Source organism: Phragmites australis, chromosome 23, assembly GCF_958298935.1.
Source record: "Phragmites australis chromosome 23, lpPhrAust1.1, whole genome shotgun sequence".
In the NCBI taxonomy this organism is placed as follows: Eukaryota; Viridiplantae; Streptophyta; class Magnoliopsida; order Poales; family Poaceae; genus Phragmites; species Phragmites australis.
Window position 1 is genome coordinate 6,008,993 of NC_084943.1, and position 22,909 is coordinate 6,031,901.

Below are 22,909 nucleotides of genomic sequence, written 5' to 3' on the forward strand. Positions count from 1 at the left end.
GCCGTTTAATCTAGATCGGACGGCTGAGAGAGCACGACTCTCTCTCAACCAAGTGGCACGGCGGCGAAGACAACAGCCGTGGCCTAACCTTGATGACGAGCGGCGGAACAAAAACATATGCTTGCAGGGAACTCACCTAGACTCTCGTTGAAGCTCGGGGAGATCTCTAACTAGGTCGGCGATGATACAAGGCAGCGGTAATCCTCAGCCAGCATTGTGCACGATGCTCCGGTGCTTAACGATAGTCAAACTCACCTCGGGAATCTTCCTTGCGCTCCTGCAATGCTGATGAACCCTTCGGCGACGGCAATTGGGCTACGATGACCGAGATCAAGGGCGACGACATTCTTCACTGGCGCGGCGACAACAAAGCTATGCAGCAGCTCTAGAACTCTAAACCGGCGACTAATTTTTTGATGCTCTAGGGGAGGGGTCTCGGTTGCTTTATATACTCGGAAGAGATAGATATTGTGGGATGCTCGGACTCAATTTGAACGGCGATGACGGCAACTCAGACTCAATTTGAATTTGATCCCATTGGAGATAAGGCGATCTTCGACCGCGATCCTTGCACATCTGCTGCCAGCAAGCTTCTAGAAGATGTCCTCCTCCATATGCACGTTGGACTTGTCCCTTTCCCCATGGATAGCTTGGGTTTCCGTTGTGGCACAGTTCAATGATGCAAGAGAGAGAGAGAGAGAGAGGGAGAGGGAGCTGGAGGTAGGAGATAGTCGGGTGGGCCGTCTCACGGGTTGGGTTGTGGCCCAAAGAAAGAAGAGAGGAGAGGGATGAGCCGACCGGACTACTCGACTGGGTTGGAGGGTTTCGGCCTAGAACATCCTTTCTATTTTCTTTTTCCTTTTCTGTTTCTCACACACACACGCGCGCGCGCGCGCGCACACACACACACACACACATATATAACTGGTTGGCTGATTATGTGAGCTAATATTAGAATATATATATCAGCCAACCAGTTATATATATATATACTTATAAGAAAATCGACCTCCATATATACATATGATTATGCAATATAACACACATACACACGTATATGTGTATATGCATAAAGGCACACATACACACTCATTTAATTTTGCAAAACTCTTTTTATTCCCTTAGAAAAAAGTTTTTAATTTACTTTGTTTTGAAGATTTGGGTGCTACAGCTTCCCTCGTGCAGGTGTTGGAGACCGGGGAGGCTTCAAGTCGAAGAAGCATGTCGGGCATCGCCTTGCTCTATTGATGGGGAGGTGTAGGTAGTCGATTTACTCTATGGATGGGAATGGGGATGTTGTCGGGTGTCGGCTTCCTCTATGGATGGGGATGGGTAGGTGTTGAGCATCAGCTTGTTCCTTGGATGGGGATGACAAGGCGTTGGTGGGGTGAAAGTGGAACTACGAGGTACAACCGCGAGGTGGGCCCTATATGTCACAACGGAGGAAGGGCAGACACACCATCACTACCAACTAGGTTTTTCTAAGTAGTATAGAAAAAAGTTTATGAGAAATAAGGTTTTGCCCACGTATCCATCGTCCATTACTCGTGACAAACGAAAGCGAACAAACAATCTCTTCTGGTAAAGCCTGTTACCCAGTTCACACGTCTCATGTTAAGTGTTTAATCCACCCTTCTCCTTCCTCCCTCGCCTCGCTCGTCCTTGTTTGTCCCCCGAATTCATCCCGCACAATCCCAAATTTCTTCTCCTCTTCCTCGCAACCCGTTTGACCTCACCATTGGTGACTCAGACAATAATCTTGCGCGAGCCGCCATTGTCCTCCTTCTCTTATTCTTCCTCCTCTTTCTTCTCTTCCCCTTTGCTGCACTGGCTTGGCATGGTGTGGAGTGGAGGGTGAGATCCATCGGGACCTCGACTGTCTCTGTCATCTGTTGGTAAGCAACCATAGCCTACTCTTGTTCTATTCATGGAGTTAGTTTTGTTTCATGGAATTTCCTCTTCTTTGGTGTCGCTACAGGCACTCAAACCCAAATCTTTCTTCCTTTCCATTCATGTAGTGTGGATTCACTTGCCATGTGCGTGTTACCTTATAAATCTAATCTACCCATTCATTGTTCGAATCTCAATAGATACCATCAGACTAAGGCCTTATTTGTTTCGGATTGTAAAAACTGGATTGCGATCAAAATCCAAAAACTGAAACAAACAGCTGGATTGTAAAAGTTGGATTGTGATCACAATACAAAAGCTGAAATAAATAGCTGGTTGTAAAAGTTGGATTGTTACAATCCAACACTCAGATTGTAACAATCCAGCAATCCGTCTTCCACCAGAATGTAACAATTCACAATCTAGCTTTTACAATCCAGATTCTCATAATTCACAATCTACAAACTGTTTTTTATAATCTTCAGTTAAAACAAATAGACCCTTAGTTGCTACACTGAGCTTTGTGCCTTAAAAAAAGTGGTGACTCAAGGAAGATTTTGCTATCTGGTTGGAAACCAAGCTCGCGAGAAAACGTAAGATCAGAAATGCGCTTTCATTTCTTCCAATGCGAAGAACAAAATGTTTTCAGCTCCCTCCGGCGCAATGGACCGAATAGAGAGACAGGAAGAGGCAAAGGGATAGAAATCCATCCCCAGATCCCATCGACCCCCAAATCCTTCTGAGCAGGATCGAGCGGAAGGCGGGCAGCCAGGCGGAAGCGGAAGGAGCACAGACAGAGGGGTGAGAGCACGGGCGGCAGCGCCTGGACGGACGCCGTGGATCTCGTCGACGACGTTGGGAGGGTAAGCTCTCTGCTTGGACGGACGCCGTGGATCTCGGCGACGACGCTGAGTGGTGAAGCATCGCGGGTGGCGATGCTTTGCGGGCTTGCGTGAAGGGCGCGCGCAACGAGCTCAGGCGTCCGATTTCCTGCGCCTGAGCCTGAGCTCGGTTGCCTGAGTCAGGCAGCACATCAGGACACTAACCAAACAAGCCCTTAGTGCCCAAGGTTTGGATTGAGCTTGTTTTTGGAAAAGATTTGCGGGTTCAACTGAAACCCACCTTGCCTAGTGACATTGAGGAGTGTGCGGCCTTCATGTCTACCGATCTTTAGTTTTAGCAGCAATGAACTGTGTGACTGCGATAGATGGATGTTTAAAGTAGATCTTTGATACATATCGATTGTGATGGAGGGTGCAAGGACTGAAGGCGATGAGCTTATTGCCGATTATGCTGATTGCCTCATGTCCCTGGACACCAACGCACGGTCCAGCCAGAATGATAGTCTTATTCTTGGAGCTCCTATTGTGGAAGGGGCAACGGCAACTTCGGTTGGAGGCACAACAGAGCAGGATGTCGTGAATGATTTTGCTCCAGCTGAGGACCCGAAGGAACCAGTGCTTGGTATGACCTTTGAATCGGACGAGGATGCAAAGGCCTTCTATAATGAGTATGCCAGGCACCTTGGCTTCCCCTTCCGTGTCGGCAGGTCTCGGCGTGCCAAGGGGACGGAGGAGGTTGTCGTCATGAAAAGGTTTGTATGCTCGAGGGAAGGCAGTTACAAGAAGAAGCAGCCATCGTCAGATGAGGCTACAAGGAAGCGTGAGAGAATGTCTATGCGGGAAGGTTGCAATGCTATGATGGAGGTGGTTAGGGAGTCAGATCATTGGGTTGTCTCCAAGCTTGAGAAGGCTCACAACCATGACCTTGGCACTTGTAGCAAGGTCGGGTATCTTCGCGCAAGAGGTTTGCTTTGTGCCTCTGAGAAGGTCGCTATGGTGAGCCCTGATGGGATGGTGCTTCTTAGGCAGAATGTTCTTGGGGAAGGAGGAGACGCGCAGGGCCTCCTTGATTATCTCAAGAAGATGCAAGCCAATGACCCTGCTTTCTTCCATGCCATACAGGTTGACAAGAATGGCTGTGTGGTGAATGTTTTCTGGGCTGATTCTAGGGCCAAAGCAGCTTATCGGCATTTTGGTGATGCTGTCACATTCGACACGACGTACAAGAAGAACAAGTATATGATGCCCTTTGTTACATTCTCGGGAGTCAACCATCATCTGCAGCCTGTTATTTTCGGATGTGCATTGCTTATGGAAGAGACTGAGTTCTCATTTATTTGGCTGTTTGAAACGTGGCTAGCGGCAATGGGAGGGAAGGCACCATGCTCATTAGTCACTGACCAAAACAGGGCCATGAAGGCTGCAGTTGGAAAGCTTTTTCCAGATTCCTGTCACCGTTTCTGCAAGTGGAATATTTTGAGTAGAACCAAGCAGAAACTAACCCATGTATACACAGAGCATCCAACCCTACGAGATGAGCTTGAAAGCTGTGTTCTTCAGTCTGAAACAATCTCTACATTCGAAACAACTTGGACCTCAATCATTGAAAAATATGACTTGAGAAAGAATTCATGGCTTCAAGCAATATACAATATCCGCCAAAAATGGGTTCCCTTGTACTTGATGGATACATTCTTTGCAGACGTATCCCCCACACTGAAAAAAGAAACCATGAATGATTTCTACAAGAAGTATTTCAATACAAAAACAACGCTTGAAGTTTTTCTTAATCAATTTGATTCGAGGGTGGCAAGCCGATACGAGGATGAAGCAAAAGCAGATATGGATGATTACTTAAATAAGGCAACTACAAAAACTGCATCGCTAATAGAAAAACAGGCAGCAAACACCTACACCAAAGCAGTCTTCAGTAAGTTTCAGGAGGAATTTACAGAGTCCTTGGGGTATATCATTCAGAAAACTAAAGATGGCTGCATAAGCAAATACAGCATCACAAAAGATGAAGATCCATCAGACACATTCTACGTGACTTATAATGCTTCCAATAAGATGGCAAACTGTAGTTGCAAGTACTTTGAGTTCTCAGGTATTTTATGCCGTCATATTCTTGGAGTATACATAATAGTTGATCCCCGTACACTTCCACCTGATTACTTTTTGAAACGTTGGACAAGGAAGGCTAGAGATGATGATGATTTGTTAGAAGATAGCAGCAATAACCAGCATGAGGATGCTTCTTGGTCCATTACAAGCCGTTACAATGTCCTATGTGCTGATGCCATGAGATGTGCTGAGAAAGGGTCTGGATCAGAGGCAGTCTACAAAGCAGCAAAAGATATCATACAGAAGGCATACGAAGAGATTGTTGCTTATGAAAGATATCCTGGTAGGGGATCTCAAAGGGATGCTATAAACATCAACGAGGATGTCACAATACATGATGCGATGAATGATCAATCTATGCCAGATTCTGGACGAAAGGTACGCTTAATATTAGACCATAAATCCATCAGGAGAATCATATTCTTTCCAACATGATTCATTGCTACGAGTGCTAGGTTGGTAGATGGTACTGATTATTACTTGTTTTCCTTAATTGCCGAAAATGAGTCCTGGAGTTTAATTTATTTCATTTACTTGTGTACTTCCTAATTAAAAAAAAATGTAAACATAAGGTGGATTGTGTTTTCAACCTGGTGACATGAGCAGGACATGTCTCATTAAACATTACTATTTCTCCCGCCCCCCCCTCCTGGTGGTAACTACACGGAATGGTAGAATGTTCTTTCTGGTGTGCATATATTAACTCTCCTTGTCAGAAGCTACACAAAGAATGATACATTTTTGTTTGCCATTTCAGGTGACTAATCTATTAGGCCAGTTTCTTGGTTCCTCTTGGTCTCCAGTCTGATGTTTTTTGGTCATTTCTTGGAGGTGGCAATGCAATTTACCAACATCATGTGCTGTCATGGGTGGCATGCAATATCTACTTTGAATTGGCTAGCAGAGAAGCATTTAGACTTTTAAAATGAAATGGGTTTCCATGAGATGGTAAATAGAAATTAGTGTTAGCACTATGCAACGTTATCGTGCAACATAAAGTTTTCCTGAGTAATGAAAATGTTTCAACTTCCAGAATGTTCTCCACTTGACTGTGTTGAGAACATGCGCAATTTTGTGTGAAGATGGCTCGATCACCTCTGAACATAGTCAAGTCTTTTTTGCTTCAATAAGATCTTCATATGTTGCTGCCTGTATGCCTGAAGCTACTAAAGGTAAGCATGTGTTACATCAAATTGTTTGATACTCAGGTTTTAGATTTCTTTTCATATAGGAGGGAAAAGTCCATCTGTGGACCCTCAACTCTTCCTCTGGCTTATTTTCCGTCCCTCCCTCACGAGCAACACCATTTAGCACATGTCCCCCAAATGTGAACCAGTGCATGATTACACCCAAGGCCAGTTTTGTGGGTAGTTTTGAGTGATGCTGTAGCCACATCATCATTTTAGCCATGTCATCTGCTATATCATCAACCTGGACCCACATGTCAGTATCACTAACAATAAATACACAAGAAAAGGGTTAATAATGCAAATCAGACTGCCTATTTGTCTTACCAGTGAACCACAACAATGTTCTTGCTTTGTTTATTAGCATGCGGCTCACTCATTTACTTCAACATTTTGTGCAAACTGCACCGTTTACGTGTGCATACTATGTGAGGATCAAGTAGCATCAACAACAACAAGCCAACTTTTCAATGAGTGGGATGCAAATGCCATACTAGAACAAAAAGAGCGTGAGATTAAGCAACTGTGTATGTTGCAGTAAGCGGTCCATTTAGGACCCTTAAGCACTTAGCACATGCACTCATATGAAGCGTGAGCGGAAGGGTGGTGCTTAGGCTTAATCGGACACTTATTTCACTTTTTATTACAGTGGCCTAGGACCGAGCTTTGAATATGTTCGTTGATGAGGGCGAATATTAGACTTCTAGAAGAGCTGTGGTTCCATGGATGGACATTTTCCTTTCATATATGCCGGACCCACACTCTCTTGTTGTAACAACTTACTGAATGTCTACAATATTTTCATGTCAGTATCGCGCAAAGATGGATCGCTACTTGGTTTTCATGACGAAAAAAGATTAAAAACTTAAAAAATTGATTTTTTGGAAAAGGGACGGAATATTTCTCAAAGAGAACATTATATGATTTTATTAGTTGTCAGTATTTAAATGGAGGGAAGTTCTTGCTTTGTCAAAACTGACTCTGTAGAGAAACAAGTGGCATTGGTGGGATTGAATGGTGAACTTTTATCTTTATTCTACTCTGATGCATGTTGACGAACCATTTTTGACCAAAGTGAGTCGCTAGAGATATGTTCTTCTGATGAATGATTTTCTAATGCATCTATGTCGGCAGTTTAGAAATTTCAAATATAATTCTCATGTGTCTATGCTGGAACTTGATCCAGTAAAATCCTGATTATCTGGTGTCTACGTTTTGCAGGATGACGTGGCAACAATACGGAGTTGGAACATTGCAAGCAACTTGGGTGATTGGGTCAGATAAATTTGATAACAGAAAAGCATCTATGAGTCCCAACTTTCTTCATTGAGATCGGCACCTATTATGGCTGGCGGTTCAGTTACCATTCGTATCAACGGTTGTAGCCTCCAAGATTCTAGCTGTCCAGAAAGCAGGACTGCAAGTTCAATGGCAAAATGCGCTGGGTGGCATCAAACTACATTCTGTGCAACTTAAATGTGCTTAAGCCTAACCTTAGATGTCAATGGAAACTGAATTTTGATGGACAAGCAGTCAAGAAAGGATCACATCAGCGGCAGGAAGTAAAGCAGTGCAAAATATGCCGATGTTATCCACAGATTGGGATTGTAGAGTTCTTTTGGGGTATTTAACAACTGCGAAGTAAGATCTAGTGTTGCGGTTCATGAGCAACCAAACTTGTAGCAACCGGAGAGGGCAGTATTTTGATTTTGCATTTGTGTTGTCTTCTCATTTTGTAACGGAAGGCGACAGGGACCTGCTGCATCAGTTAGTTAGTAGCACGAATCATCTATTGATGCATTGGTGTTACTCAGAGAACTTGTGAGGGATTTTTGTCACAGTAACTACCTCCCCTTGCAAACATTTTACTTGTTCTGGGTGGAGAAAAATGACATATTGGAAATCTAAAAACCGATGCAGATTAGAAATTGACTGCGTTCCAATTTCTTATTGGTTCTCCCTCATCTGTGCACGTTTGCTTATATGCGCATGGTGTTACAACAGGATTTAAAATCTAAAAATCCCCTCTTTTCTTTACATGGAACAGTACAACTGAATTCTGTAGATTGCCCTGGGGAACTTTAAGCGTGAATCGAACTTTGGCCTTCAACGGCACCTCCTTTGTACTGCAGCTACCATCTCCAACCTACATGCCAGATTTTGCATCAGTGTATTCAAGTGTTCCAGTAGAAAGATAGAAACAATTATTACTGATAATTGAATAAACACTAAGCACGTTCGGTCCAAGAAATGCTAGAAACAGCAGAAAAGGTGTTCACTTATCTGTATGCGGCTCAGCTGTTAGGACAAAAATGTGAGTGGATGCCTTACCCAAAGACATACCCATCCAAGCCTGTTATCTGACTCATAACCAGCTTTCCACTTGAGATGCTTATTAGCCTTGTGTTTGAAGACAGTACCCCAGTAGTTTGTGCCAAAATTGTACCAATAGCTCGCAATAATAATAAGTATTATAAGTTCCATGAGCATAAAATGTGAGCAATATTCGCCAAGTTCCACATAGATCTTAGTGTCCAGACTTTAAAGCTATGCAACCGATCTGGGGGGTAGGTGTACGGGGCATTATATCTGAATTTCAATACAAATTTGCCCATAGTTGAAAACATTGTAGTCACCTCAACTTGTCTGAAGGAGTTAATTGGCGCTTGAATGCGAAGGGTAGCGAATTGGATGGTAAAGAGATGCTGGGAATAAACAATATCTCTTCATCCTATAAATACAAATTACCGAGCCATTGTGAGTGGCACAGAGCAAATATCAATGGAACAAAGCTAGCCAAGAGAAACTGTAAGGAGATCAGTGATATTACAAGAGGAGTGAATTAGGATATTTAAAATTTAATTGGCTGTAAAAGTTTTACAAGATAAATCTATATTAAATTTTATCTAAATATGTTCTAGATTTAACCAGTGTGTCTACTCTACCACTCAAAAGAGTTTTGCAACTTACTATAGTTTTGCAACCTACTATAGTCAATCCTAGCAAAATATCTATGAAGATAAATACACAAAGGTAGATTGATAGTATGTAAATGCGGAAATGTAAATAATATAGAGAGAGCAAACTCAGAAATGATTTTTATCATGTGATATCGATGGCATAAACGCCACCCCTAGTCCACGTTGGAGCTTCACCAAGGATATGCTCCCGGTCGGCACCCAGTCACGACTCTTGAGCCACCAAGCTAAGGCCTCAAGCCGGATGAGCTACTAAGCCACTAAGGCAAGGTTTCACCAATAGCCTCTCTTCTGATCACTTGCCGCCATGATCACTTCGGAGCTTAAGCTACAAAGACAAGGGTCTCTGTATCCCCGCACAATCGTTTTGCCGCCACTTCACACTAAGTCAAAGGGTCAACAAGCTTACTAACAAGTCACCAAGACTCCAAGGTACTGTTGTATCTCTTGGTACAATCTAGGATCACTCCTTGGTCCCTTCTTTAAGCTGCAACACATAACTACAACTCACTCTAGGCCCTAAGCACTAAACACTCTCTAATCTTGTGTTTAATCGCCTTAGATTATCACTTTAAACACTTCGGTGGCTTGGATATCTTCTTAAATATGTATAAGCTTCCTCTAGACTCTAGCAGCATGTCACACCTTCAAATGACTAAGTGGAGAGGTATTTATAGCCTCAAACCCTCAAACTAGCCGTTAACCCAAGGCTCAGAAAATTGTTAACATCGGATGATCCAATGATAACAGTAGTATTAACACCAGATATTTGACAATCTTAAACCCTAAACCAGCATGACAACATTCTGTTTAACTTGCCCCATTGTATTGTTGCTACACTTTACAACTTGACAATATTCACTTAACCACCATGACGGCTTTTTGGTTGACTGCCTTGTCGAGCTGCCTCCTCTCCTACTCCTGATTTCTCCTCTTTACAAATCGAGGAAGTTTCTATGATCATGCTTTTGTGTTATTTTTGTTCATGAAAACTTTGAAATAGAGCGTACAGTTTTGGATCCTTCTTCTGAAGCAGGGAAACATACCACACTACCATAGAAAGGGTTATTCGTGCCTTCTCTTCACTGCCGGTTCAAAAATAACCTATAGTGATAACATGTCACTATGATTCGTACGCTTTAGCCGCACATAAAAAGCTAAGCCAGCACGAAACCGGCGATTATAGTGATTAACTCTGCCGGTTAGTAATGTGAACTGATAGTGATACATCACTGCCAATTAATGTTAAGAATAGGCAGTGATATTAAAATTGCCACTGCTGGTTCTAGCTAGGAACCATCACTTCACTACCGATTCATAATAAATACCGGCAGTGATATTAGCTCATCAAAATACGTGCCTTTTATAACCAGTAGTGATAATGGATATCACTGTTAGTTTTGTTTACGAACTGACAGTGATACTGTACGGCTTCTGTGCACGACTGCTCGGCTTCCTAGCGACTTTAAATGTCACTCTCTCTCTCTCTCTCTCTCATGCGCTCTTGCTCCCTCTCTCTCCCTCTCTCTCTCTCTCTCTCTCTCTCTCGTGCGCTCTTGCTCCCTCTCTCTCTCTCTCCCACTGCCACTTCCACCGCCTCCTTGATGGATCCGCTGTAGCTTGCACCACCTTCTCTGAGGACGCCTCCCACACCCACGTCGTTGTCTGGGGAGGAGGAGGCCCCACTGGGTGGGTCGTCGAATGAGGTGCCCCTGACCTCCGATTACGGTATTTCGCCAGGATCCCTCTCTTGGACGACAAGGTGTGAGATAAGTTCATTGATGAGCAGCCGAGGGCCAAGAAGGCCCAGATGAGCTCAGAGGAGGAGGAAGAAGAGGATGCCGATGCCGAGGACGACAATGGCGATGACGATGAGGACGAGGACGACGATGAGGCCGCGGACTTCCGTTCGTAGGTCGAGTTTCATCTTAACCACGACTATAGTTAGCTAGCTTCGCGTGTTAGGGTTTTCGCATGTGTTAGAGTTTTTGCTCTATCATTTGCATGATGGCAGCTTTTGCTGTAATTAGTATAAACTTGATTAATATGATCATTAAAAATTCTAATCTCATTTAAATTAATACATGAATGTTTTTTTTTGGATTGAATATCACTACCGCTTCGTAGCTGGAACTGGCAGTGATAAGTATACAAACCGAGTGAAATAAGATCAAGAGCCGATAGTGATAAATTGTATCACTACTGACAGTGATGTCACTTTTAAACTAACAGTTATAATATTTTTTGTAGTAGTAGTGTCACTTGATAAGAGCATAAATCATCAACAAGACACAATTGTTGTGTGCAAATCTAAGGGCATTGCATACAAACTAACAGAAACAACCGGACAAGGACATGACAAGATCAACAAGACATCAACCTGACAATTGTATCTGGAAGATCTTGGTCCTTGGTGAATGTCTGGAAGCTATCGTCGCAGGATTTCACCCGTCTCACCTAATGATCAGGACGGTAACCATAGAAAATTATCGAGCAAAGCTTAAGACTTACAAAAGGCCTGCTAAGAAGATGAAGCTTTCATGTTACTATTTTTGTTCTATTTATGTACCTTGGGAGGAGCAAATTACAGCGGAATCCTTGCCCTGCTATGATACCAAATTGACCAAGCCTGTCAAGAACGGCGAAGAAAAGCTATGGGCTCTTGGTGTGCCTGCAACCAACGCAACAAAGGAACACAAAAATAAAAAGAAAGAAACAAAGGTCACTGATCACTGTATCTTTTCTTTCTTCTTCCACAGAAGAAAAGAAAGAGAAAAACAATTAGCAGAAATTGCAATTTGAATCATCAATCACACCTGCGGAAAATAGAAAGGGGTAGAACCGGGTCTCGCCAGCCAGTTAGGGAAGAGAAGACCACGAACCCACCCATCAAAGAGCACCAACTAGCCGGGTCTCGCCGGAGGTGTGGAGCCATAGCAAGAAGCAAAATTGCTTGCTGCTCTGGATGAAAGGATCGGAAGAGAGAGAGAGAGCTCAGTGAAGGGAGAGAGAACAGAGAGTGAGAGAGAGTAGGAGGAAAGATCTTGGGAAAAGATTTGAGAGAGAAATTGGATGTTAGATCCAATTTGAATGTAATTGAATTGAAACGAGTTTGTAATAATTCAATTTGAATAATATCAATTGGATTGGATATGGATGATTCAATTGAATGATTTGAATTTGAATTGAATCGGGTAATTCAGATTGGATTTGAATTGAATATGTCTTGAATGATTCAAATTGCATTTGAGTACAAATTCTATGAAGATTTGATCAAATCTGGATTTGAGATATTTCTGATTAAATTCAATATAGGAGTATTTGAATTTAGATCTAAATTTGGATTTGGCATTAATTTAAATAGATATATTTGAATTAGAAATTGGATGTACGATGATTTGAATTACAAGATTCAAATTTAGAACTTGATTCGAATCGATTTGAATTTAATTTGCAAAGCAATTGAATTGGGAAGCTAGTTGAAATCGGAGATTGATTCAAAAGAATATTTGGAGCTGGATTCAAAAGAAATGAATTTAATTGGATCTCCAGATGAAAGAATCTAAGAATTAGATTTGAATTTGGGAGATGTTAAAATTTGAGTCGATCAAACATAAATGGAGATAATTTAATTGAATAAGTAAATTATATATTTGAGTTGGATCGGAAGATCAACTTTCAGGGATTGATTTGGAAAAGGAAATTGCCGAAAGGAACTAAAACATATTCGAATTTTGAACTGGACACAAGAACCATAAGAACAATTACCCCATAATGCATATGATCAATTTATTATAATGATTAATTTAGTGATTGCTAGCATACTTAGCCAAAATAATATATTTGAATATATATACGAGTATATATACATCGAATATATATGTCCTTGATTTTATGTTGGATTAATAATTAGAACTTTTGTTAATTTGGAGTGAATTTTGCTTTTCTAAAATGCTAAAATTCAGAGTGTTACCAATCTACCCCACTTAAAGTGAATCTCACCCCCGAGATTTGGAAAGTTTTGAGAAGGGATCAGGGAAAAAAACTATCTTCCATCATATCATCTTTTTGATCAATTGTTACTTCAACCTTTGTGAAAACTTCGTGATACTTACCACCGTAACTGTTGTCCTTTTTAGCTAGATGAGCTGATATATCCATAATACCACTCTATCATTCTATATCTTTAATTTCTTGCGGCTTGGAGGAAGTTCCAGAAAAGATAATCTCTCCTATCCATATAGTTCTCGCACTTATTTCAACTCGGATAGTGTACCATATTTTGAGTGCGTGTACTACTGCTGTTATTTTCCAATTTATAAGCTGGGTACTCTCGTCCATATAGCTTCAGCTACCTTGACACATAAACTATTTATTTCCTTCTTGTATGGGTATACATTCCAAAGCTTTGATATGATGTATCTTAAGGGTTACCAGATCCTACTTTGTCCAAGGTAGTTCTTGGGTTATCTATTTCAATTGAATTCCTTGTTATGTCATCATTAATTTATGATAAAATCAGAATTTATTCCAATTATAATGTTAACATGAGGTACCTTCCGTGTCTTAACCACTGTATCATCAGTAGCCTTAAATTGTCATGACGCCAAGTGATTGCAATATTTTCCAATCTCGGGATTTCATTCCGAGTATATCCAATTAAATATGCTTGATACCCAATAATCAATTTTAGTCCAGTGATAAATCATGGGATGATTCAACTTTAGGTGTTAATCTCTCAAGAACACCAATATTATCATCTATAATTTCACTAATAACTTTTATTATCTATGGGTTGTCTGGCATGCACCGTGACCTTGTCGATGATTTATTTTTAATCCATTAGATATACCAATAGCTCTTGGGTTCTAATTTCATAATCCCTACCAATCAGCGGTGATTTAGATGTTCTTGTCTGGTAGTTATCCTTGATTCAACATATTCTCATGCATGCATCCTTTAAACGGTATGGTTTCCATGGTACCCAAGGGGCTACCTCACTTAAAGTGGTTCTGACTTCAGGTGTTCCATAGGGTATGTGAGACTATAATCCTTTATCCATTCATAGATTATTACTTTATCCTTTGTTGAAATTCAGTTGCAGTTCTCATACTAATCTGATGTTGCTCCAAAACATGATTTAAACCTTTCAATTACTTAGTCTAATATTGTTGATTGTCTTCTTAGTTCCTTTTTAATATTACACAGGTAGATCCTTTATTGTCATTCGATAGGGTCTTCTGGCTATCGGGTTGTTCGCCCATGAGTACTTCTGGTTACGGTTATTTTCATACTACAAGTGTTGCAACCTTCTCTGTAGAAAATACTCCGGTACAATACAAGTAGATGTAGGCAGTTTAAGTCATATTATGCATGAAAGTATCTTAAATGTAGAAATGAATTGACAATGATACCAATTGAACTATTTAAGCATTACATACCTCCGGGGACGTGTTGATTTCTCCATGAGACTACAAAAGATATGTCTAACAATACATGTTGGTCTCAAAATCACAACTCATAGGATATACTCCCTCTAAATATGTGCATACAAGTATTAAATACTTGCGGGACATATGCACATATTATTAATAATAATGGGGAGGGTATCATATAGATTGGTTTATAACACATAAAAGATACTAATTGTAAAACTAGTGTCATGAAAGAAACTTACAACTAATAAACTATGTAGGTTGATCATAAGAAAGAGAGAAACAAAACAACTACCAAATGAAAACTTACACTAGAAATTGTAATAAATTGAAATATGCACATGCAATCCTAGACAAGACAAATGAGCTATAACAATTGAAAGATTTTGCATCTAGCTCCATTACCTCTTTTACTTTTGGATGGGGATTTGGGTATATGATGATCATGATCTTTCATTAAAGCGTCTAATCTTGTATATTTGGTTTCTTTGTTTGAATCTTCACTTCATCTTGTGAGCCAAGTCTCTAAATCCCCATAGTCGTCTTGAGCTTTAAGTCTTTTTGAACCCAAATCGATTGAGGTCTCTTCATGTTAGTGATGACTTACTTGAGCACCCAAATAGGTTGGTTCCACCTCTAGTCCTTTCTCCCAACTATATGTGCAACCATCTTACCGTTTTCCTTTTTCTTGAGCTTGTAGTGGTTGCTCTTGATCTTGCTCTTATAGTTAGGTTTGGTGTAGAGGTTAGAGGTCTTGTTAGAGATGTTTATCGCCTTCTTCTTCTTCTCTTTGGTCTCCTTCTTGACTTGCTTACATTGGAAGGACATGTGGCCTTCTTGATGGCACTTGAAGCATGTCATGTTGGACCCCTGCGTAAGCTTATTCACTATAGTAGCATGGTTATCTTGAGGAGATTTGACATTCTTGTCCTTTAGTTTTGCCAAGTCTTTCTTGAGTTCCTTGATTTCTTGCTTGAGCTCATTATTTTCTTGTGCAACGAGATCATTAGATGGTTGTACAAAAATATTCTTAATGTATTTCTCATTGTAAAGGGGTGAACATGATATATCAATTAAATCATTACAGAAAGTAGAAGCATCTACTATAGAATTGAAATTAAATAGAGATGTAGATTGCTTTAAAAGGATCTTTATTTGCGATTCAATGCACTTAAATTCAGCCTTAAGCTCATCATGCTCCTTGTTTAGCAAATTGAATTTGCTCAATAATTGTTTACAATTAAAAACAAATATAACATTAATACTATTAAATGTATTAAATTTCTTAAGCTTTTTTGATTGTTTCTTACGGCTCATTTGTTGCTCATGGATCAAATCAAAGAGTTCTTTTTGAGATAGAGAATCCTCATCGGATTTATCATCACTTATATAGCTTTTCATACTTTTTGCCATAAGACACTTGTGTGATGACGACTTACGTGATGATGATCTTGAGGAAGAGCTTATCTTAGAGTAGTGGGTGGAAAAACTCTTATCACTTGAGCTTGAATCTTCATCTTCACATACCCATCTTTCCATGCTTGCAAATGATTTGACTCTTCTCTTTATCTCCCTCTTGCACTTGGTCAACAAGTTTGTTGGTGAGTCACCAAGACTCAAAAATACCGGCGTACCTCTTGATACAAGCTAGGATCACTCCTTGATCCCTTCTTCAAGCTGCAACACTTAGCTATAACTCACTCTAGGTCTATAAGCACTAAATACTCTAATTTTATGTTTAATCGTCTTGGATGATCACTTTAAACACTTTGGTGGTTTGGATGTCTTCTCAAGTGTGTATAAGCTTCCTCTAGACTCCAGTAGCATGCCACACCTTTAAACGACTGAGTGGAGAGGTATTTATAGCCTCAAACCCTCAAACTAGCTGTTAACCCAACGACTCAGAAAAAATTGTTAACACCGGATGATCCAGTGATAATAGTAGTACTAACACTGGATCATCCGGTGAGTACAACCTCAGAAACTAGCCGTTGGATTCCACTCAAAGTCATCTTGAACACCGGACACTCCGGCGTACCTTCAAATCGAACACCAGACCTTCCGATGAGTTATCTTGAGCCATCCGAGCCTTTGCAACCTCTCTGTATAAAATACTTCGGTGTATTCATCCGATGTTCATTCCATTCACATCAGACTATCTGGTGAGTTGAACTTTCTCTTCTATTCACTGAAAATACTTCGGTGCAACTATCTCTATAATCACCGGACTATCTGGTGAGTTGATCTTTATTTTTTAACTAGCTGGAACCTTCTCTGTAGGAAATACTCCAGTGCTATACTCCGGTGAGTACAACTTATGCACCGAACCATCTGGTGAGATCATCTTCCTCCGCCTTCGTCTAAAAAATACTTCGATGCTTCTTCCCATTTGAATATCAGACCATCCGGTGAGGCAAAACTGCATAAACAAAATGCTCCGCTGCTTCTACCCATTTGATACTGGACCATTCGGTGAGGTAAAGCTGCCTCTGGACATAAAGCTATGGTGCGTACAATTCTTCAAGCACCGAAACATCCATTGAGTATATTTTTTCTAGGACTTCTCCAATTCAACTAAATTTTGTCGCAGCTGTGGTGACTTCTTTATGTATTGTATCCATGAGACCTATTAAAATATATACTTGATAAATATATTAGTCTTATTGACTATATTATCATTAATTAATCAATAAAATCATAATCATAACCTAATAAGACCATTTTTTCTACGGAAACCTTACCTTGTAGCGATATTTTATATTCATTGCATTGTCACTGTATAATGCTGTGCAACCAACTTCAGAATAGGTGACTTCACTATACCATTTAACTGACAAAATTCTGTCAGCCTCATCCAATTCGTTCTCCTTAACTGAAACTTCACCATTGGGAAAGAAGAAAGTTGCTCTTGGCTATATCAAATAAATGTATAATGTGATTCCTTTTCTATGTGATAAACTCTCCTATGAACTTTAGCTTAATGACGGTTATGGTGTTCCTATGTTCATTAATGTGAATATTTTATAATTGTTTAAATAATTATCAAAAAATAATGATGGCATTTGCAGGCATTTTGGGATTGCACAACTGTATAGCTTTCTTTTGTTCTTCCAAAATTGCAAAATACTAACCAGTCCATCTGGAGGAACCGGAGACGACAATTCAATCTTGCCTGGTGAATCTCTAAAATTTGAACTGGCACTTATCCTTGTTGCTCCTGGGAAAAAATGCAGTAACTCTAAAATTGCAATTCACACGAGTGCATGCATGTCAAGATAAATGAACAATACATAGATTGAAAGGGCAAAAGGTCGTTTTGGTATTACAAATTGAATGCTTGATCTTATTTCTATGAGTTTTGTAGGACAACTGACTTGAAACTGTCAAGTAATTCGCATTTCAACGCATGTCAAAGAGATGTATAAATAACTTAAGAAAGAAAAAAAAACAGTTTTTGAGATACAAAAAGTATAGCAATGCTAATGCCTGTGGCAGTTCTTTCAGGATTTGTGTCTTAATTGAACAAATATACGCTGTGGGGGGCAAAGAAATTTTATTTCCAAGACTGCTTTGGAGTACAATGATTCATGACACAGAACTGATTGAGCCACTCAACCAACAACAATCCCACTACAAACCCCCCACATCCCACCTTAGCAAGGGAGTCCAAAAATTTTCAAGGAATTACTAGATGTTCTAAGACCCTGCTTGAGCTCCATTTCTATACCAAGTAATTGAAACTGTTTAAGTCATGTGGCAACTCAAAGCATCTCAAAGAGATGTCTGAATAAAGACAACCCAGTTTCTGAAACAATATAGCCAACAATGGTTAACTAACCCAGTCTAACAAACATGGCAGTCTTTTCAGGACTCTTGTTGTACTCCAAGAAAGGTACAATGCCTGGGACAGAGAATTTAATTCCAACAATGTTTTGGACTTCAACAATTCACATTACGGAGCAAACAGAGCCTACTCATCACCAACAGCACCAACAAAAGGAAAGTGTTATTTCTCGTATTAAATCGACAAATCGTGTGAGCTTTCTCCCTGCAGAATTCCAGAAATTCCAGAGTCGTAATAGGACACAAATAAAGATGTGAAATTGGCAGACATTGCAAATCAATGTTGCACAAACATCCATCCTTTCCTTATCTTGCAAGTGCAATTGAGTTTGATCCAAAAATTTTGCAGGGCACTAGAATATATACCCCCAAAGAAACTGTTTTCTTGATAATTCTGCAAAATACACATGCAAGAAACAAAGAAGAAAAAGGGAATCAAGAATCATACCAGGATGCATTCAAGATGTAACTATGGCAAATAGTGAAAATCAATGTTTCAATGTTACAATAATATATAATGAAAGAAAACAATCATTTGGAGAAGAAAATAGACATACAATACATGGATCTTTTTACAACAATAGATCATAGGATGTCTCTATATTCCGAGATTTACCGCAAGGAAACAGGCTATTAAAATATGTTTCATCCACATGGTTATGCCTTCACAAGACAATAGGCATTTTATATTGCTTAATTGCTTTATGTACTTATGAATTTCACATACACAGTACACCTTTGATACTTGATAGTGTAAGTGATGAAACAATAACTTGTAGTGGTGTTACATCACATCATGCTCATATTTTATTCAGCGAATCACAAAATCCTTCAAAACTGGTTTGTGAAAACTATTGTTAACTCTTAGGTATATGTACAAATTTTAACATAACTCCGTGTTTCCATCAATCAAGGATCGTACATTACTCGAGGTAACATATCAGCATGCATTTCTTAAGCCTTTTGGACCAGTATTAACAAAACTTCGTATATCCATTGAACAAACATCCTATTTTGAGGTATGAGTGTTCAGTTCTTAAGCCTTTCCATTGTTCTTTGATTCTCCTATATGCATGTATATCTTTTTCATGAATACATCAGCTTTTTAAGCACAACATGAATATTAGAAAAATGAAATACATATAGCAGTGCATTGAAGCTTACACAATTCTTGTCTCTAGACCCTTTTTTCCCCACTTTTGGAAACATAGAGCAAGAGCCCCTTATTTAACCTAGGTTGAGTAGCATGACATGCTCATTGATATGTACAACTTTAACCAACCCAACCTAAAGTTGCACACTTTCACCAACAAATACACTGATATTCTCAAATAAATAAATGATATACAGGGCCCGTAATCCTACATGATATGCGGCCATAAAGAAAACAGTTTCAACTCAATTTGTGCACTCACACCACAAGCTAAGAGGCAACCCTGAAACAATCAGAATCATGCTCCCTTACAACAAGTCTTATGTTCATTATAACTGAACACAAACTTGCGGTTACATACTTTTCGAGGAAGACACGTTGGCTCGTGTTTTTCAATATCTACATCAACCCACAACAGCGCTGACAGAAAGCAGACCCGAGAAGTCCTTTTATTCTTCGTCCCTGAATGAAGCAAGAATGTGTAGTCCTCTAATGCTTTCTAGTATTCCCGGACTAATCCGCACTCACTCAAGAGATCACTTTTAGCTGCTAATAGATACCTCTACAACAAGCACAACTCTAACCTAGCACTCCTATCCCACTTCTGTCATTCCTGATAAAGCAAATTGAACAAATCTGTTCCAATGTCCATGGTGCATATTTATGCCACCTTCCATTTTTAGAAACATTGGTGTTTCGTTTTTTCATATGTCAAAATTACTACATCCTATCAGTTCCTTTACCCTTCCAATTACTACGCTACTAGCTAAATTAATCGAACGGCGTACCAGATCATCTAGACACGACTAAAACTAGAGGCAGCAGAAAAATCCGATGAGAAAGAATAGGCGTGGAATCAATCACGGCCACAGGCCACACCCTGGTGTTGTGACGCGGGGTCGACGAGGACGGAGAAGTTGCGAGCCAGGAGCGTGACCTCGGGCGGGCCCCAGGCGATCCCTCCTCCCCCGGCAACGTGGCTGACGCGGAGGCGGAGCTTGGCGAGGTGTCACGATCCCGCTCGATCCAAACACACAAGAACACCAAATCGATCCAACCGGAAGCTATATTGTTCACTCAAACGAATCCAACAAGTCAGGGGATACAAATTGGGGGAAGAAATAGAATCTTAGAGAGGAGCAGCACTAGACAGGATAGGAGAGGGGGGGACTGGGAACAGAGGAAGCAGCAGAGGTAGGGATCAGTGGAAATAGCACTTTGCCTTGTGAAAATAGGATTATCTGCCTAAAACTTAGGTAAGTACGGCCTGTTGGGCTAAAAACATGAAAAGAATCTAAATATATCTACGAATCCATTTCGACTCGAACTTGAACTAAACACCGAATGATCTGATAATGATAAATTTCTAAGCACCGAAACATACGGCGAATTCAACTCGGCTAGACATCAAATTCTTTTGTAATATACACCGGATAGTCCGGCATTGTAATGAACTCACTGGAGTATTCGCCGGACTAATTTTTCTAGAAAGCAAAATATACTGCAAGATTTGAAATACATGCACCGGATAATCCGACGTTAACATATAAGCCCTCGCTCGACTAATTCTTGCAGAGAGCAATTTTTCTCTCAAGAAATCAGCCTTAACTTATCGGATGGTCCAGCGTTCAGCCGAGTGTATCATCGAAGTAATTTTTTCAAAGAGCATGTTACCTTGCAAGAAAAAATCCTTACGCTTACCATCCGATACAATCTTGCAAAAATAGTTAAAAGGGTGGAGGCAGATAGTAACAACTTAGTCAATCGCAATAATTGCATTTACTTTTGTTCTACTTTACTTTCCTTCACTTTAGGGTAGTCCTTCGCTGCTACTTTGAATCCCCACGATTTGGGTGGTAGTTCTTTGTCGATTTACTTGTAAATTGTCCGGACGGCAATCCTCAAGATTACCGATCAAAATTCTTTGCTTATTTGCTCGTAAACAAGTCATGTGTCACTGCGAAAAGTGATAGTTATCAAGATGGATTCGTATTGCATGGGGTGTCAAATCCCGTGCCAACAGAAGACAAGTTTATTCTTCTGTTCTCAGATGATCTCTCCTGTTAGGTGATGGCTTGCCCATATACTCCAGCTGAGTGGGCTACATCGGCTCAGGCTCATTGCAGCCCAGCTCCATCCAGCTAGCGGTCCATGTCTGTGACATATCTCCCTCTTCAAGTCTAGGCTTGCCCTCATGCCGACATCATGAACTGGCACCGTAGCCTTCATAGCACCAGGGACCTCCCACCAGTACTTTCAGATGTCAAGTTAAAGCTGATATCTTCAGTTTGCAGTGCTCCATCCAATTTCATCCTTATGTCCTCCATGTCAATTGTGAAACTAAGATCAAAGACGAGCATATCAGTGACTCTAAGATAGAACTCCCAAATGCCAACCGGGAACATGCTCATCCATGTATCAACATCAGTGAGAAGTCTTGACAATGAAGTGCTGCTCTTGATCACAGCAATGTCCTACAATTTCATTTTCTTGCAGGGCATCTCCAATTCACTTGAACTTTCATTGGCAGCAAGAGTGTTCCAGCACATTATCATTTCTTCACTATTACCATTCCCAAATATTTCACCACCCAAGTGTCACATCCCAAAATGCATATGCACATCAGTATGTATGTCATGAGCATCATGCTTGTTTTTAAGCATTTGTATGAGTACTTGTAAGTTGAATAGAGTTGATTTGGGAATTAATATGAAATGATGAAAACCTTATGAAATAAGGCACTCTAAAAGAACTCAAAATTTCACCATACAACCTATGACATCTAATATTTTTAGAAATTATTTCATCCTGAATGGTGATTTATGGTACTTTTTCCCAAATTTTTGAGAAATTTTTGAGAGCTTAAAAATTACTAGAATTTATAAAAGTAGTCCTTTTTAACTAATTTTATTTTGGATTCCACAAGGGCTTTTGAGGTAGCACTTTTTAAAATGGATTTACCGTGCAGGAGCCATGGACGCCGCTTCTCTGCTGCTAGCTAGCTACAGTAAAGAAGCTAGATAAACTAGCTGTCCATGTTAGAACTAATCCATTCTGAATCTTGCAAAAATCGTAGATAAATAAATACAGCTCCGAAAATTATGAAACTAGTTTTTGTTAGTTTCGTATGGTTATACTCTACAACGTAAAAAGGATTACACTCATAACAAAGATGTTTTTATTCCTGTATTTAGTTAAATGTGTTCATTCTTATTTAATTCACCATTAAATCGTGGTTGATCCAAAAATAGTGAATCAAGTTCTAATAATCTGGTTAAATGGAGCACTTCCTAGGAAAAATAGTGTTCAGCGTGTTAGAGGTGTTTGGCTCCATGTTTTAACTTTTGGTTAAGCTCACTTTATTAGCTTCTAAAAATTGTGCAGAAAAGAATAAAAATAATCTAGGGGCAAGACCACTTCTAAAAACCTTTATTAGTGTACCCTACGCATTAAAAAT

The 22,909-nt window shown here is 40.0% G+C and overlaps 2 protein-coding genes across 4 annotated transcripts; one reads left to right on the forward strand and one right to left on the reverse strand.

Annotated features, from left to right (window-relative positions):
- The first annotated feature begins 2,501 nt into the window (after positions 1 to 2,501).
- Positions 2,502 to 7,890, forward strand: LOC133905932 (protein FAR1-RELATED SEQUENCE 5-like). Of its 3 annotated transcripts, XM_062347741.1 has the most exons (4): positions 2,503 to 5,234; positions 5,614 to 5,804; positions 5,890 to 6,028; positions 7,265 to 7,890. In XM_062347741.1, exons 1-2 carry the CDS (start codon positions 3,138 to 3,140, stop codon positions 5,662 to 5,664), a joined length of 2,148 nt encoding a protein of 715 aa, XP_062203725.1. In that variant the 5' UTR covers positions 2,503 to 3,137; the 3' UTR covers positions 5,665 to 5,804; positions 5,890 to 6,028; positions 7,265 to 7,890. The 3 variants fall into 3 exon arrangements, with proteins under 3 accessions (XP_062203726.1, XP_062203725.1, XP_062203724.1); XM_062347740.1 differs by having other exon boundaries at positions 5,614 to 6,028; XM_062347742.1 differs by lacking the exons at positions 5,614 to 5,804; positions 5,890 to 6,028; positions 7,265 to 7,890 and adding an exon at positions 5,429 to 5,586 and having other exon boundaries at positions 2,502 to 5,234.
- Positions 7,891 to 7,966: 76 nt separating this feature from the next.
- Positions 7,967 to 21,863, reverse strand: LOC133905951 (outer envelope pore protein 37, chloroplastic-like). The gene is made up of 6 exons (XM_062347771.1): positions 21,707 to 21,863; positions 17,588 to 17,673; positions 17,198 to 17,368; positions 8,680 to 8,774; positions 8,375 to 8,495; positions 7,967 to 8,189 (listed from the first exon to the last, which is right to left on the reverse strand). The coding sequence occupies exons 1-6, from the start codon at positions 21,861 to 21,863 to the stop codon at positions 8,058 to 8,060; spliced, it is 762 nt and encodes a 253-aa protein (XP_062203755.1). The 3' UTR covers positions 7,967 to 8,057.
- Between the last annotated feature and the right edge of the window lie 1,046 nt (positions 21,864 to 22,909).